The following is a 17549-nucleotide window of genomic DNA, read 5'->3' as shown; positions in this document are numbered from 1 at the left end:
TACAAACTGCACTCAACACCACCACAGAGTTCTCTGTGGGGAGTACTGGGCTCAGCAGCTTCTCTGGTTAAATAAAGGAAGCAGACCTAGAAAAAGGGGGCTCTTTTATTGTGCAGTTATGATATACTTATATATCACATATATAGGTGTACTATATATGATTGTGTGGTGTGACAGTACCATAAATAAAAGATCATGAATCCCCTTTATTATTTCCTGGTCACTTCATAAAATGGCACTATCCAGCAAAATGTTATTTCATAGCAAAATAGATTTTAATGGAAAATTATTTTAAGTAACTGAATATAAGTGTTCCAGGAACTTTCCCAATAGACAGCAGAGTATGTACATTTCGTAAGGGTGGAGCAGCATCTATTTAATATAATTTTTATATAGAAAATACAAGAATATTTAAAAATGGACACGTAAGAAAGGATGTCATGAGGAGTAATAAAATATGTTACAAAATAAAAAATAAACTTCAAATAACAAGTGGACTAAACAAAATAAGCCTCAGCACCATATTGGATTTTCTTCATGTTAAGCTGCAGGCAGTTGAGGTGTGACCAGGAAGAGATGATCTTGCATAGACAGCTGCTTGTGTTTGTGGTGGTTAAAACCCAGTCCTTCTTTTTCTGAAAAAAAAAAAAAAAATCCCAAAGTCAAGAGAAAAGACTAAACTGAAGAGATAACAGATTTTTGTGGACTGACAAAAGTAGAATTGAAAGTCTCAGACCCCTGGGCATCACGTGTGACGATGTCTACAGAGAGGGGGCTGTTCCCTTGGGAGAAGGCAGGGGTGTGGAGTGCAAACCCTACTTTAAAAAGATCAAAGAAGGGTCACAATCAGTTTTAGTCCTGAGTCTGTCACCAGTTTCCCATCTCTACATTTGCTTAGAAGTGATAATTGCAATATATGCATAGAGATTAGAGGAAAAACAATTTCTTTCTTAAGAACTGAACTAACTGGGAATAAGACCACATCAGTTGTCTTTTAGCAAACAAAGTTATAGGCTGAGAGATATGATGGATCGCAAGACATTTCTTCTCCATCTGCTGTCACTTATATCAGAAAATTACTCTCAGAATTACTCAGAAAATTTTCCACAAGCATGTATTGAACATCCAGTTTAATGCCTATGCCAGTGCTAAGAATACAATATTTTATATACTCAGTGTCATGGGAAAAAAGAAAAACAATTATTGTGAACATTTATTGTTTGGATGTCTCAGGAGTGTTTTCTCCCCCCAACCAGCATAGGGAATTATATCCCACCTTCTTTTCTACCAGGAATGCCAGTGTCTCCTCCCTTTAATTACCCTTTGTGTTAATAAACCTAGTACCACAGTTCACTGATGCATACTGGTACTGTACCAAACAAGATCTTCCTCCCAGATTTATTTTTAAATTTATTTTGTGGCACTGAGGATTAAACCCAGGGCCTTTGCTCTGGGCTAAGATTCCAGCCTGTTTTTATTTCCTATTTTAAAATAAGTTCTCACTAATTTGCTAATTGCCCAGGTTGGACTTGAATTTGTGATCCTCTTGCCTCAGTCTTCCAAAGTGCAGGGATTACAGGTGTGTGCCACTACAACCAGCTTTTCTTCCAGATTTTAAAATTGGGACATTGTACTATGTCTCTGGATGGCATGTGAAATATAGGAGCTCTACGCATTTCTAGCTTTCTTTATGAACTGAGCAGCACAGAAAGTCACTCTGAAGCCAGAGGGTGGAGCAGCCCCTGATAGAGGAGGTGGGGCAGGAGGGAAGGATGTCTCAGGGAGCTTGCAAATCCCCAGTTTTGGTCCTCCTCATGCTTGGTCACACCTTTGTCTCTGGGTTCCATACAGGTCCCTCTGTTGTGATAAATTCTTTTCATTGCTCAAGCTGGTTGGAGTTTTAGCAAGAGTGTCTTAAATAACCCGGTCTTCTAGAAGGAAGGGAGCCTGCCTGGTTCTTCATGTAGCTAGGTAACTTTTTCTTGAGTGTGGCATATGCTTCTCAGCTTAATTTGCCATAATTTTTCTTGGATGTCTGTATCAAACTTTAGCATAAAAATATAAGCTCTGATCTTTTTTTTTAGGATAGTTATCCTTCCTCCAGTCAACAATGCACTGCTACAGAATATTTAGATGTTGAGGAGCCATGCAACTCTGGTCTTCCTTATCTGTAAAGTAAGTGCTTGAATATAAATTTTTAAAAAGCTATAAATACATTTCATTCTTTCTGAATCACTGTTTTCTTTTCTTCTGGCTTTCTTTGTCTTAAATTCTTTCAACTTTACTGTCAGGTAAACCTCTGATCTTTTCTTGGTAGCTTCTAAAATTTTTCTTTCATTTCAAAGTTCTTTTTAGGATTTAATCTTTTTCTCTCTGTGGAGATGGCATACATTCAAGAGAATAACAGGCAATCCATTGGCACAAGACAGATTCTTTTGATTATATTTCTACTCTAATAGTTTTTTGTTTTTGTGAATTGACTTTGACATTTCAATCAAAATGACAAAACAAATGGAAAAGTAACAGTTGCTTTTAGTTAACTGAATTTGTGAGTTTTAAAAATGAATATGATAATACCCATTTATACAAAATACAAATGCAAAGATGTAATATGTATAAGGAAAGTCTTTAAATAGAGTTAATAATATCCATTGTGGACATCGTGTTTTATCAATGCTATGGCACAATAAGCCTGAGATTTCCTGAGAGCTTAAAAAAGGTATAAAAGATGTCATATTTATTTTACCTTGGACCTTTCTTTAATAATACTCTTTTCTGATATTTATTTAGTCAGACATGAGAAACTAATTAGCAGAATGCATTTCTACATAAATGTTCTTGTAGTCAATGAAATACTACACATAGAAACATTAAAATATGGAAAAACAGTATTTGACTTTAAAAATAAGCATTTATCAACATTAATGCTATCTTTGATTGCAATCAAAACTCAAACAATTCTTAGGCCATTTATAATAAAATGAATTAATTATTTACATCCTTGCATAGGATGGATGGTTTGCTTATTTAAGTTTTTTTTTTTTTTTTTTTCAGTTTTCAATCATGAGAAGATGGAATGCTTTTAAACTTGTGACAGTCATCCTTGAACAGGGACCACATTAATCATCTCTCTGTGGCTCCAATTTTAGTATACATGCTGATGAAGTGAGCTCAAGGCTTTTTATTTTGGGGATGCTTTGTCAATCTGAGCTAATATTTCTAGGTTTGTCTATAGTTCAAACTGGAGACTATATCTAGATTTTGAGACACAAAATGTTTACACTCAAACCAGAGACACCTCTGGCTCTTGATATAACTTACCTTGAGTTCCAATTATGTTGCAAGATGGACATTAATCTTGGATTGCCTTACCTGGAACAATCATGTCCTGTCCACGCTGAGGGACAGTGGCATCGGTTTGGTCTCACACATTTCCCACCATTTAAACAAGGAAACTGGCAGGTAGCTGGAAGGAAAAATTCAGACCTTCAGTTAATGCTTAAAAGTTCTGAAGATGTCGTGAAGGCTCATGGGATGAGAGTTGTTTTTATTTTCTGCTGTAACCACCACTGTTCCTCTCTAGCTGTTTTCACACCAATTTCTAACCGCTCTGCTTGAGTTCACATCCCTTTTGGTTCCACCTCTTCTTTTCCTTCCAAGCTAGTCAGTTTTTCCATTGAAGCCTTAGGGTATGATCTGCCTATTTACTGAAGGCTTCGCTGGTCACTCCAAATCTGTGACTGACTTTTGTCTTCTTTAATCGTTCTGTTTATGTAACCAGTCTGACACTATGACCGTGTTGAACTGTAATTTTTTCATATGCTAAATTAATTTGTGAATCCCTTGGGGGAACTAGCAGTAGCCTGTGTCACTGATTGGGTGATTAGGCCAGACACAACTTGGAGGGTAATAAATCCAGCACATGAATTGTCTAAACAGATGATTCAAAACTCCTCCGTGTTGGCTAAAAAACATCGCATGGCTTTCACCAGCTTTAATTGAAAGTGCAGAACCTGAATGGGGTTAAAAATTAGTCACAGATGAAACCCTGAGAGAACACCCAAAGATTTAATATTTCTCATAACTCCATAGAGCAAAACCAAACTCTTAATTTACATCAATGTATTTGCTAAAAAATTTGAGGGTACAAAAAATTGATGAAGTTCTAAAGCTGGGGGTTTTAGCATATTAAAGAGAAAGGAAATTCTTTATGTAGGAAAATAGTGATATATGCATGGAGAAATTTAATAAGAAGAAACAGTTCCATCTCACTATATATCATGGAAAAGTAGGTCCTTTTATTCATTTAAAAAATTCATTTTGGAGAGCTATTATTAAATATTGTTTCTTTAACTGGCCATTCATGAAATATGTGGAAATGCCTGTTAAGTAAGCACCACACATTTGATAATCATGGGGAAAGCGAATGAGAAGTAAAATACTAGTCATTATCCTTAAGGAATGCTCTTCGTAAGTTAAATGAAAGCAAGCCAACATATTTGCAATTTAATAAGAAAGAAAATGATGAAACAAACAGAATTATACCCAGTTTAACAACAAAAAAGCCCTCACTCTCCAGTTTCTGCTCGCTGATAAAGAAAAAAAATTACTTTTCCAAGAGCATTTTGGTTTAGTGGTGCCTGTCTGTACTAGTTAGCCACTATTTTCCACGCCTGCCAAAAAGCTGAATGTGTCCCCATCCCCTTCCCTACCACATCAGTGTTCTCAGTGGCCTATGAGCACCTTCTCACACTATTCATCTTCTACAGTCTATTTCCAATGCAGATGCATCTCCAGGGAAGCTGAATTATCACGCAGCGTGGAGGCCCAGGTGGGCGACTCTCCTTGAACAAAGAGCAATTACCTCCACTTTGGCTAAACCTGGTTCTGTCCCATGTACTGATAAATACAGAACTGCCTCAGGCCATTTTCTTTCCACTTTAATTGGCTCTAAGCAATGTAAGTAGGGCTAGCTGAAGTGCTGATGAGCAATCTTTGAAGCTAGGTGATGGTCACTTTTTCCCTGGCCCATGATTCCCAAAAACATGGTTTAGCCGAGGGTTGGGCTGCAGGATAAAGAACCATGGCTCCAGGGCTGTCCACTGGGTCCCAGCCTTGAGATAAGAGGCTATGACTCCTCAAGGCAGAAAAGTTTGCACATCAGACTTGAAGCACTGGCCCCCAAAACATTAAATGCTACTTCAGCTGTGTTATGCAGGTTGGTCTTTCTAAATATCCTTCTCTCTGCATATTGCAGAGGTGCTTTTAAGCCTCTTACCTAGCCCAGTTCACAGTATTCACATATCTCCCACATATCTCTTCTCACAGTCACTCATCCTCAAACCACTCCTTTTGCAAATTAATAATATCTGAATTGGAGCTCATCAGCCTTTGTTCTGATGAGCCTTAATCCTGGCTGGACTTAGGATCCTCTGGCTCCCCATAGCAACAAATATGTCTTAGGGTCTTTATTCTTATCTTGGGTTACATTAGAATGGGTAGACTAGAATCAATTTATTGGAATTCCAATAACTTTTTCATGGGATTATAAATATAAACTTTCCAATCCAAGACAAGGGCTCTTTATAATGCAACTACGCATCAGACTCCCGGCCATATATGTTCTGCAGACCCCCCAAACTCAGCACATGCATCTTTAGCTGCTTATCTAGATCCCCAGACCTGCTTCTCCTGGCTTTTACAACTCACCATCTCTCACTTCTGGGCCCAAACTAAAAGCAGCAATTTTCTGTCTTTATCTCCTTAACATATTGTAACCACTTGGGATGGGCTGTACTTACTAACATCTCCTAAATCCACCCTCTTGAAATAATCATTTTTCCAGACTTTGTCACATACTTCTTGTCTATTCCGTTCTGTGTCTTCCCAGCTGATCTCTATTGTCTTGTTCTCTGCCATTTCCATTACTGCTGCAAAATCACTTTTCTAGAAGAAAATCCAACCACATAATTTTCCTGTTTAAAGCTCAGTGCTGGCTTCTGACTCTCAGAAGGCATAATCCAGCATCTTGAACTTCACCTGTCCTGATCTGATGCTGCTTGTCTTTACAGCTTATTTTCCAAGCTCGCCTCTAAATTTCCTTTGTGGTTTTAGTTTTAAGTCCTACTTGGCTGACCTGCCCTTGACTAGAATGATCTTCATCTGGCAAATCTGCTTCCTCTTCCTTGGATTCTAAGATTATGAAACATTTTCTGAAGTTTGGCACTTGCTTATTTTACCCACTTTCAATGGTGTCTTACTCCATTTTATAGAATTCAATTAACCTCTATTTTAGTATATCCTAGGTATATGTTTACAAGTCATCCTGCCTGTCCATTTTTCCAGATTAAAATTCTGGAAGGAAAAAGCTTCTGTTTTATATATAATGTATTTTTTTGGTGGGCTTTGTTCTTTAGGCAGCCCAAGTAGAGCGCATGTTCTGGTGCTGATGCAAGATTTTTTACAAAGAGATAATAGGGTCCTGTATCACTGGAAACTTACTCTAGTCAGAAAACCAAGGAGGCAAAATACATACAGATACATCAGATTAGTGGTGCTTTAAACTGCATGATTCTAATTATGTAACATCTACAGGAATTAAATGTTAGAAAGTTGATTATTATGATTTTAAAAAGTATAGAAATAAAGGGAAATTTAGGTGGGAAAAGTAAGGAGACTATGAGTACATTGTAAGGGAGATCCTTTCTCAGTAGAAGAGAGATCAGGGGGCACTGAGGAAGCCACCACTGCAGGGGTCAGTGTGTGGCAGGATGGGAAGTGCTGTGTTCTAGTGGGGCTGAAGCCATCTACGCAGCATGTGGGATGTCGGAAGAATTCAGGCTGGCTGTGGAGACAACACATAATCATTCCAAGTTACCTTAAACTGGGAAAAGAACACCAAAAGCAGCAGACTAATGGCATTCAGACTGGAGATGGAGTCATTAAAGTTACTCAATGGACACTTGAGATGAACTAAAGAAGCTGTCTTTAACCGGCTGGTATAGACAGTGCAGAGTAGGATGCAGATGATACTGCCCAGGAAGGAAGAAGGAGAGGTACTAGGGTTTCAGATGAAGGAGAAAAGAGTGGAGACAGAGTCATTCATTGGAAAAGATGGCGCTGCTACCCCTGATATACTGTGCCTGGCAAGGAAGGGGACAGTTTGCATATATGTTCAATTTTGGGTGCAGGAGAAATGAAGAAAAATGCAGAAGTTGACTTGTTATAAACAAACATTACATACATTTTGTGAAATGCCTCAAATAAATGTTTCCAGGTCAGCCCCATGGATGTTTCTCCTTTTTAATATTCATGAATTGCCCACTTTGCACATTAACTAGGGTGACTAGATATCTGATTTGGCATGTGATACAGTATCTTTCTTTCCTGTTTCCCTGATTTACTTATCAACAGTGCCCCTTTCATGCTCAAAAAGTGTCCCGGTGTGGGAGACGAGTCACATGGTCAACCCAGCCATGGAAGCACCACTGTGAGCAAACTCATTGTACTTTAAATTTTACCCCAGTGAGGAGGTGTCAGTTTTACAGAAGGGCAGTGGGGTGTCAGGGTTCATACTAAAGAAACATAGCAAGGTATATTCTGCTAACAAGTTGTTTCAAGTTTTAGGGCATTACAAAGGTGTCACTTTAAATTGATTTATTGACACTTACTGAAACATTTAATATATTCAGGTTCTGTACTGGGCCCCAGGGATGTAAAGATGAAAAAATATCTCCACTCAAAAGTGGCAAGTAATATCATGGCAGTGTACACAAATATCAGACAATTAAATAGATGTCCAAAGCTAGAGAGCTGAATGTTATATTTGAGGAAAATACAGATTTGTTGGGGAACATCTTTGTCACTAATCAATCAACATAGTTTGTGCCATTGTCCACAATGAGGGACCATCTCTTTAATGATATTTTTTTCCTTTTAACTGAAACTGTCTTTATTTTGGCCTGTTCTTTCTAAAATGTAACAATGAATTTAGCAGTTTAGCTTCATAGAGATTAAATCTTCTAAACTTCTTCATAACATCTTTCTACATGCTGTATGAATGTCAATATAGATGTTATTCTCTGTATTTTAGTGCCTTTATCTATTTATTTGGTGCTGAGTAATGAATGCAAGGTCACATTTGCTAGGAAAGTGCTACACACCTAGTCTACTGGCTACTCTTTGGCACCTGCTCCCTGAAAGGTAGTTTTCATGCAGTGATTTAGTTCACCACCCAAAGGGCTATCCTGAAAAATTCTTGGGGATCTTTGATACCTTTTAATTCGATACCATCTCTGAGACTGAGTTATAGTTGTCTCACGTCTCCTGAGACTTTGTGGGACCAAGGCATCAAGCAAACCAACCATGAGAGAAGGCCTACCTGTGTGACAGCGGGCGCCAGTCCATCCAGGTGGGCAGTCACACTGGTAAGGGGCCACGCAACGACCACCATTCAGGCAGGGGAGAATGCATATTGCTAAAAAAAAGTTATTGAAAATTATTTGATCAAAATACACATGCCCAAATATTTCAAGTATTCACAAACATTTTTCAAGAGGAAGAATGAAACCATGCATGATCCTGTAGAGAATTTGCCCATATACATTCCGCTTCTTAATGAGTCTCATTCGGAAAATACACTCAGGAAGCGAAATCTGGAACCTTCATGGGTGTGCTTACTGTAATGCCAAATGCACTCTTTCGGGAATCGATATTTGCTAAGTGCTTTGCTTCAGTTCTTCCCAAAATAAGCAGTACGGCCTCCATTTATTACCGTTTCAAATTTCCATTACAAATTATGTAAAATACTCCAAGAGAGGTTGGCTCTCTTGAGGCTCTCTTATTGTGAGACGGAACCTGATGGGCTCTCCTGTACACAATGGGAAAACAAAAGCATCTGCAGCTGTTCAGGAGTAACAGGACAACGCCCTTTATTTCCTAGGAACTGTGTGCTGAGTAAATTATGTCTTTCCGGTAGCTGCAGAGTCATCATCTCTCCTATTAGAGGGACCAGATTTATCGATTTCTTACCCTCAAAGTGTGGTTCACTAACCAGCAGGTTCGACATCAACTAGGAGCTGGCTAGTAATGCAGAACCTCAGATCCCAACCCGGGTCTCCTGAATCTGCATTTTAGTAGCATCTCTCGGATGACACGTATTCCCGTGGGATCCTGAGGTCTGGTGTTACGCAGGAGGGCATGCATATGCTCAGTCAGGCCTATCACTGGAGTACTCCCCAGTAAATATTCTTAAGTCGTTGGACTCTTGCTATCATTTACAGGTGAAGCGTGGGATCTCCAAGTGAGAACGAGTGGTAGAGAAGTGGGAGGAGAACTGTGATTTTTCTTCTTTATTAGTCTTTATGCAATTCTTTGCTTTGATGAATTGTTAGTAGCCTACATTTATTCCTAACATATAATTCCCTTTACAGATTAGGTCACACCTAACAAGTTTGAGAGTATCATAGAATACCTCGCTTCCAGAAAAAACAAGACCAATAGCCATCACATTAATTCCATTATGGTTTATATGTGTTATTCTCAATTTTATCTTTTCATATTGAGACACTGAAACAGCATTAAAAAGTTTAAACTACTCATTTATACACCCCGGGAAGCTAGAGTTCAACATTTTTATAGGGATCAAACTTCTAGGTTGATTTGTCAAGTATTGCATAGATCAGAATCATCGCATTTCTTATGCTGTGACCGATGGCTGGATCTTCCTCCAAGTCCTCCTGGGCTCAGAGTCGAGGGCTCATGGTAGGTGACTGGATTATGGGGGTGGTGTTGGGAAGTAGGGCCTGGCTGGAAGAGGAGAGTCTCTGGGGGCGGGCCCATCTCTCCCTCCTTGGCTCCTCCCTTCAGTCTCTGCTTTCTCTTCCTCATGCTGTGAGCAGCTTTCCTCTGCCCAGGCCCTTCAGCTGTGCCACTGACCATGCGAGGGCTGAAACACTAAGATGTGAACTAAGATAATGCTCTCCTCCTTTAAGCTGCAGGTGTCAGATATTCCATACCAGGAGTGCGAAAAGGGGCTTCTACATCCTCACCCCTTCTCTGCACTAGGAACTCTGGCCCTCTGCACTGAGCTTCATGTTCAGCTTTTTTATTTTAATTTTTATTTTGAGAGAGTGTCGCGCTAAGTTGCTAAACTGCCATGGCTGGACATATGTTTGCTTCCAAGAGTGCTGGGATTTATAGGAATGTGTCACCATGCCCAGTCCGGCACATAGTTAAGTAGGAAGAACTAATCCTAATGACAGAGCGGATGGTGGACTGCAAATATTCCCTTCAAGGTTCTGAGTTATCCAATGCCATGAACTTACACCAAGTGAGCCAGTGGCTGCTATGGTACACAGCAGACGCAAGCTAAGGGAAAAAGAGGCCTGATGGACTCTATTATATACTCCTTCCTATGAAGACTTTTGTAAATGTGCGCCAAGTGGTACATGAAGGGGAATTCAGATGGATCTTGACAATTGCATTTTCAAGTTTATTAGTATTTCAGGTCTTCTGTAAACTATTGGGATTTTAGATCAGCCCTATGCACTCTGGCGTACTTCAAAGATTTAAGTCGGTGAATTTTCCCTTGCAGTGAAGCCAACTCCTAGAAACTCTCCTAAGTTGGCAGCTTCCAGGCAAATTATCAGGACCCAAAGTAAGATTTGAGGACAGACTTACGCTCTTCACAGAGACGGCCCATCCAGCCATCTGGGCAGGAGCAAGCATTGGGGCGTTGGCAGACACCTCCATTTTGACAAGGGAATCGACAGACGGCTGCAAAGGAAGCAGGAAGAGTCATAAACCTAGGCACTTTTTCTAGGGTGGTGGTTAGACAAAAGATTGCTCACTTACAGTTTAGTACACATACTTGAACCAAGCCTTAAGGAAGAAAAACAATAAAATCTCAAGAGGAAATGAAGTATACATAGAAAGGTAAACAGTAGCTGTTACCATTGCAGTTGCCTCAGCTTTACTGAGGTATAAGATACAGAAAAAAATTGTATATATCTAGAATTTACTTCAGGGTGGCCTTGAACTCACTATGTAGCCCAGGATGTCCTCAAACTCACACACCCTCCTGCCTCCGCCTTCCAAAACCTGGAATTACAGATGTGGGTCACCATGCTCAGCCCTTCAGTCTCTATCTTCACTTCGCATTCCTCACACAGCCCCAAATAATACATATGTGTAAATCAACTGTTTACCTCGCAGTCTGTAATGCTATTGAATTAACACTCTCCCCCTTTTCCCATTCAAGCTCTAAGGAGAGGTTTGCCTCTGCTTTTATTATTTCTTAGATTCCTTCTTGCTCTTCACATTAGGGTAATCTGGCTTCAGCTGTCCACACACATCCTCACTCACCTCTCACTAAACAAGCCACCAAATGCCCTGCCTTAGCTTCTCTTTTACTGGTCCTTCCTGAGCATTAGTCATGATTGGTATTGGTATCGCTTTTCTTTCCAAAAATATCACCTCCTTTACACTCTGGGCCACTAGACCTTTATGGTTTTCTCTGTTTGTTGGCCCCTCCCTTTCCTGTCCCTCCCCTTTCCTTCCTAGGCCAAAAATGACAGTGTTGCTCAGAGTCCCTTCTCTGGACTTCTCCTCCACATATTTCTCTAAGAGGAAAAGCTGGGAAGGTGCAAGTTAGAGGACGTGAAGTAGCAGATGGACTGGATGAACAAACTGAGACATCTCATTATAACTAGGAGGACTTTAAGTAATAACACTGTGTTGTATTTCAAACTTTAGCCCAAATGAGTAGATTTTTAGGTGTTTATGCTCAAAAAAAAGTAACTGTGTGATGATAGATATGTTAATGTGCTTCAATAAGTAATCATTTTGCTATCTATCTCATGATATCATACACCTTAAATATACACAGCACCTTTTTATATAAAGAAAGTACAAAAGCCCTAGTATACTTTTCTGGCTCATAATCTTGAATTCAATGTGACATTTTAACACCACATTCACAAGGACATCTCAACTACATTTAAATCTTGAGTATGCATATATAGACGGATAGATAACTACATATATATATATATTCCAATTAAAAAGACATGGAAAATGCTTACTTTGTTAGGCAGAAAATGAAGAGCACAAATAAATATGACATTCTCTACTTCCCTCTGGCTCTATTTGAAATGCCCTTCTTCCTCTCCCTAGATAATAGCTCTAAGATCCAACCCCAGGTTTACAGTTCTCTTTAAGTCTTCCCAGGTATTTCTACTCCCCACATGAGGAATAGTCAGCTTTATCCACAAGAGACAGGTTCTCATCTCTTTAATGCTAACACACTGTATCTTTCTTCATTTACTTTTTGGTACTATCTGTCTCTTTTCTCTAGTAGACGATGAGCTCTTTGAGGGAAAGACACCTGGCTGATATCTTGGCTTAGAGTAGTTGTTCAATGCGTGCTTAGCAAACAGTGAAAACCAGAGCCCATCACTTTGCTGCAGAACTAGCCCCATGATTTCAGATTTGCAGGTGAACATCACAGGCTCAAGAGAGACACAAAAATGCTTAGGAATTCTGGGAATGTGACTAATAAAGTTTCAGTGATTTGGAGGATTCAGGGTAGGAGAGAATAAAGTGGTTTATGTAGGGGTAAAGAACAGCCTCTTTGGACACAAAGGAGGGAAAATGTTCTTTCCAGAAGATTTGAAAGTGTTTAGGTATCTTAAAACAAGCAAGTGAGGAAAGGAGTAAGTAAGCACACAATCCTTGTTTTGATTTAGGACTTTAAGGGGAGTCTGGGCTGCTCCATGAGGAGGGCTATCCTCTGCACCCCTCTAAAGAAAAGGTGGTACACTCTATCTCTGCGGGGTTAGTAAGCTCATTTCCTATTGTGGATCCCAGGTAATTAGTTAATTTCTTTTCTCCAATAGTAACCTTCCTCTTCTGAGGCTTCTACTATTCATTTATTGATTTCCTCAATTCTCCCTGTCCCAACACCCCACCCATTTATTAAAGACTTTAACATGCTCACCCCAAATCTATTGCCCACGTGGAGAACCAACTTAAATGTTTTAGTTTCTTTGTTCACTAGCATAGTTCTTGACTCGAAGTATATATTTATAGACTAAATAAAAATAGTTCTTGTGATTTAAAAATCATATTTTATTAGAAAAGTATAAATTTTAGAGAGATACATTTTAGCAGGATATACTTTGAATACCTTATTATGTTTTCCATTTTTGCATAATTTCAAGCATAAAAACTAAGAGTTATATTTGTAAGTTTTCAAAACAATGATAATGTTAAGAAAAATAACAAGAGAAAATTTTAAGCCAAGAATGGGTAAATTAGTGAAAAATTGATGCACACTGATTGCTTGCATTTATTTATTTATTTATTGGTATCGGGAATTGTACTCAGGACCTTGTGCTTGCCAGGCAGGTACTGTGTTGCTGAACTACATCCCTTATTATATTGGGATTTTATGGACATTTTCCTGCAGTTTCACTAAGAAATAACCATTCAAATACTTCCTTACCTCTGCAGATTGGAGGTGATGTCCATGTTCCATTTTCTAGGCAAACACTCCTTAGGGAGCCCTCCAGCATGTACCCACTATAACAGGAGTAGGTGATCATGTCCCCGTATTGGTAATGTATACCTCGAGCAATTGCATTTTCTACATGAGTTGGTGGGCCACATGAGATTTCTATAAGAAAACCAAAGAACCAAACAAAAAATTAGGCCTGTGCTACTAATCCAGACTAAACACACAATCTCCTCTCTAAGGCTGAATTAATTTAAAAAGCAAGATAAAATACATAAAGGGAACATTAATATTTGGAATACTAGGAACTAAGAATCATACTCATTTGGAGGTGGGGGGAATACAGTAGACACCAATTTATCTATTCTTGATAACAAACCCGTAAGGTAGGTATTATTGGCACTATTAAGAAATGAACTCAGAAAAAGTAAGGCACTAGTATGAGTTAAGAGTTAAAAGCTTTGAGTACAGATTTCAAATCCAGATCTTGACACTCACAATCCTAATGTTGTTAGTGGAGTGTGGGTGTTCTGAAGAGGGAAACCATGTAGGCATAACATGCTAGTAGTACACTGTATAGTCCAGTGTCTTGCATGGGATTAGACCCAATAAATATTTACTGATTGCTGTTGAGGAAATAGAGTGGGCAACAAGGAAAGCTAGAGAGAGAAGATGGACAGTGAGATGTTTTAAGAGGGAGGAAGTCCACGGTAAGAGATGTCACAGTTATCACAAGGTAGCAAGAGACAGTGCCAGACTGTGTGTGGCATGTAACGTCACACCCTGGATCAACTGGCACCGTGCTAGCCCAGTGGTTCTGAAATTATGGTTCCTAGAGCAGAAGCACCCTAATCAGCAACATCCAGGAACTTGTTAAAACTCCCAGACTCACTGAGTCAGAAACGCTCAGGCTGAGCCCCAGCTATTTGCTCTTTACAAAACTCTCTAGGTCATAAAATAGGCTCAAGTTTAATCATAGAATAATTTTTGTATCTATAAAAGTCTTGTAGCCTATGAAAGGAGAGTTTGGAGATTCTGAGAAAGTGGAGAAAACAGGGACTTTAAATTTAATTTCCTGCTGATTCTTAACAGAACACACTTTGCAAATGAATCATGTTCATATAAGTTTTAACTTAGTTCTGGAAAGGCTTTTTTAAAAAATGCTTGATTTTAAACATCATTAATGCAGAAGATGGTAACTATGATAGTGCAAAAACCTAAATATCTACAATTAAGTTTCTTTATTGAAAAAAACCTCACAAAGGTGAGAAAGCATCTCACATGAATAGCAGTCACTAGATTCCACCTGTTGACTCACTTTCACATTTGGCACTGGTCTGGGTCCAAGTCTCGTCGGGGTTGCAGGTGATGACACCCTGGCCCATGAGTAGAAACCCTTCTCTACACCTGATAGACACATTCTGATCAACATAAAACTCCTTTTCAGAAAGCAGAGCATTCTCAGGAATCACAAAAGGGACAGGACACGGATTTGCTGTTAAAAAGAAAAGAAAAGAAAATGCTTACTATCTCCCCCCCACTTTTTTTTTCTAATTTATTTCTTTAAAGACAAAGTAGACTTCTGCAGGAGATGGTTTCTTAATGACGATAATGAGTTTTAACACACCTACATCTTCAAGTCCCCCCCGCCCGCCTGGATTTAACCCACAGCCTTCCCACCAGTCTACACCCCGACTTCACTACCCTGTTTTATATTTTTGGAAACAGGGTCATCCTAAGTTGCTAAGTGGCTCAGGCTGGGGTTAAACTTGTGACCTTCCTGCTTCAACCTCCACTTCACAAAGTGAAGAGACTTGTTTTGAATTCACAGGAAATAATCTGTACAGATGAAACTAGATAAGATCTGAAAGCACAAGTTATTCAACCCCTGACAAAAGTCCCACAAGTCTAAAGTGGAAAAGTAGACAATTGTTTGAAAGTATAGTCTACACCGTTGTTTTAGATTTTTTTATAAGCATGGAGGGAATAAATCACATACTAGAAATTAAGGGTGTACTTCCTTAAATTTGGAGAGTATTAATAACATGGTAAGTTCTTTTATCAAACTACTTTCTTTATTGAACATCCTGTAGAAAAGATGGAACCAGAGATTTATCAGATGTTTCTATGTGAGTGACTCATACTGCGATGAGTAAAATATTAAAACTTCCATTTACAGTTTGCAAACCTTATCGATACAGATGGATTCATGTTTATAGGCCTGAAGGAAACAGGAACTAATGGTGCCAGATTCGCTTAGTGCAGGTGTGTGACACTGCATTAATGCACATTCCAAATAATTTTAGTTTATCTGACCCTTAAGTGGGCTCAAAAGAAGGTCTTGATTGGTGCGCTGAGCCTTTGCTAAATCCTAAAGGCTCAATTACAGAATTATGATAGTCTTAGTTTAGGAAGCAGAGCTTTCTATTTGAGAACACTATTTACATTCAAGTGAGTAAGTCTATATTTATTTACCATATATATTTTACTATACTAGCATTGCATTTGAAACATGTTTATTCTATATCCCTTTCCTATCCTTAATAGAACTCATTACACACAGCTAATTTTTATTAACATATTTATGCAGAGCATTTTATTTTTGCGATGGTCATAACAATGGAATATAATCAAAATTGTTTTCCTCAAATTCTTGTTTCGTGAATTTTTCTAGATAATATATATGAATTTTATTCAAAAATTTAAAAAATGTAATCTTCTACATAAATGGGTTAAATCAAATTCTTTCATAGTGCTCTGAACTTGTCATAGCCAGAGAATTTGATAAAAGCTGATTCCTAGGATGTGTTAAGTAATACAAGTGGATTTGAAAAATACCCCGTAAATTTGATTTGGTAGCTACATGTTGCCTTCTCTAGGCTAATCTCTCTCATCAAGCAGTTTCCTCTGTTTTATACGTGGGAAGCTAATCATGAAAATCTCATCAAACTGTTCCTCAAGTCAACACACACGTTTGCAGAGAGGCGCTGGGTGGCTCCACGTTCCGTTTTCAGTGCACTGTGCCCGGGGTGGCCCTTCAAGGCTATAGCCTCTGTGGCAGGAGTAGGTGATGCTGAGTCCCTCTGTGGTGTTTTCCATATTGACATCTCCATTCAGAAACTCAGAAGGAGCTCTGCACCTGGTCTCTAAAAGGAAGAATGAAATCTTTCCATTAAACATGTCTCCAGATCTTCTTTTGCTGTAGTTGTTAAAGGGACTTAATGCATAATATATAGAAAATACTACGCAATCATACATTGTGCCCTACTTGTATGTAAGACAATGATACTCACTGCTGGAAAAAATAGCCTAGGTAAGTATTCTATTCATATGTGCTTGCAATTAGACATTGCTCCCCTGTCCAATTTATTTCAGCTCTCTATGAATTGTTACTAATGTTCAATAGTGCTAAGGATAGTGGGTGTGGATGGGTAGGTGGGTGAAATAAAAGTCTTAGCATGTGTTTTTAAGTTGTGACAATGTTCAAGAACTTTCCATACAATATCAAAAATATTTGTTTACAATTCTTGGGTGACAAGTCCAGACAGAAATATCAGATATCCAGTTAAAGTTGATTATCAGATTAATATATTTTAATATGTTTCAAATACTGTGTAGGACATATCTATTTTTTAAAATTATTTTTATCTGAAATAAATTGAAATCAGCATCCTGTATTTTTTCCCCCTAAATCTGGCAGCCTTACTTAGGCAGCTTTGAGGTTGTCCCAACAAATAGTTGAAAAGTGAGTCTCAGTGAGGTTAAATAACTGGGGCAAGGTCGTGCTGCTTCTAAGGAGAGAGAAAAGATAGGCTGACTAGAAAGTAAAATGTAATGGAAAAGTATCAGGAACAGGGAACAGTGAGCTCTGAGGAAGTCAGAGTGAAGGACATTTTCAGGGCTGGGTAAACTTCTTATCCTGATGAGCTCATACTGTAGCTATGAAAATGGTTTTATGCCAGTGAGAAATGTTATTGCCAGGATGTGCTATGAAGAAAGCAGGATTACCCTTTCTAGAATCTTAGAGTTTTAATTT

General features: G+C 38.7%; 1 protein-coding gene and 1 non-coding gene across 2 annotated transcripts in view; both read right to left on the bottom strand.

Moving 5' to 3' along the window:
- Window positions 1-253: 253 nt before the first annotated feature.
- Svep1 (sushi, von Willebrand factor type A, EGF and pentraxin domain containing 1) overlaps window positions 254-17549 on the bottom strand; it is a 176936-nt gene continuing 159640 nt past the window's right edge. Inside the window, exons 42-48 of the mRNA XM_063260974.1 lie at window positions 16486-16659; window positions 14832-15008; window positions 13505-13675; window positions 10681-10776; window positions 8381-8476; window positions 3373-3466; window positions 254-635 (exon numbers count right to left, since the gene is read on the bottom strand). Coding sequence (XP_063117044.1) covers window positions 614-635; window positions 3373-3466; window positions 8381-8476; window positions 10681-10776; window positions 13505-13675; window positions 14832-15008; window positions 16486-16659 — 830 coding nt within the window. The 3' untranslated portion in view covers window positions 254-613. The remainder of the gene's footprint in view (window positions 636-3372; window positions 3467-8380; window positions 8477-10680; window positions 10777-13504; window positions 13676-14831; window positions 15009-16485; window positions 16660-17549) is intronic.
- On the bottom strand, window positions 3066-3171 carry LOC111755209 (U6 spliceosomal RNA). Its single transcript, XR_002789782.1, has one exon. It is a non-coding gene; the product is annotated as a U6 spliceosomal RNA (small nuclear RNA).

This window comes from Cavia porcellus, unplaced genomic scaffold (genome assembly GCF_034190915.1).
Source record: "Cavia porcellus strain 051 isolate PalLab524CR breed Dunkin Hartley unplaced genomic scaffold, mCavPor4.1 scaffold_1, whole genome shotgun sequence".
In the NCBI taxonomy this organism is placed as follows: domain Eukaryota; kingdom Metazoa; phylum Chordata; class Mammalia; order Rodentia; family Caviidae; genus Cavia; species Cavia porcellus.
This window is presented reverse-complemented; position numbering and strand designations above follow the sequence as displayed.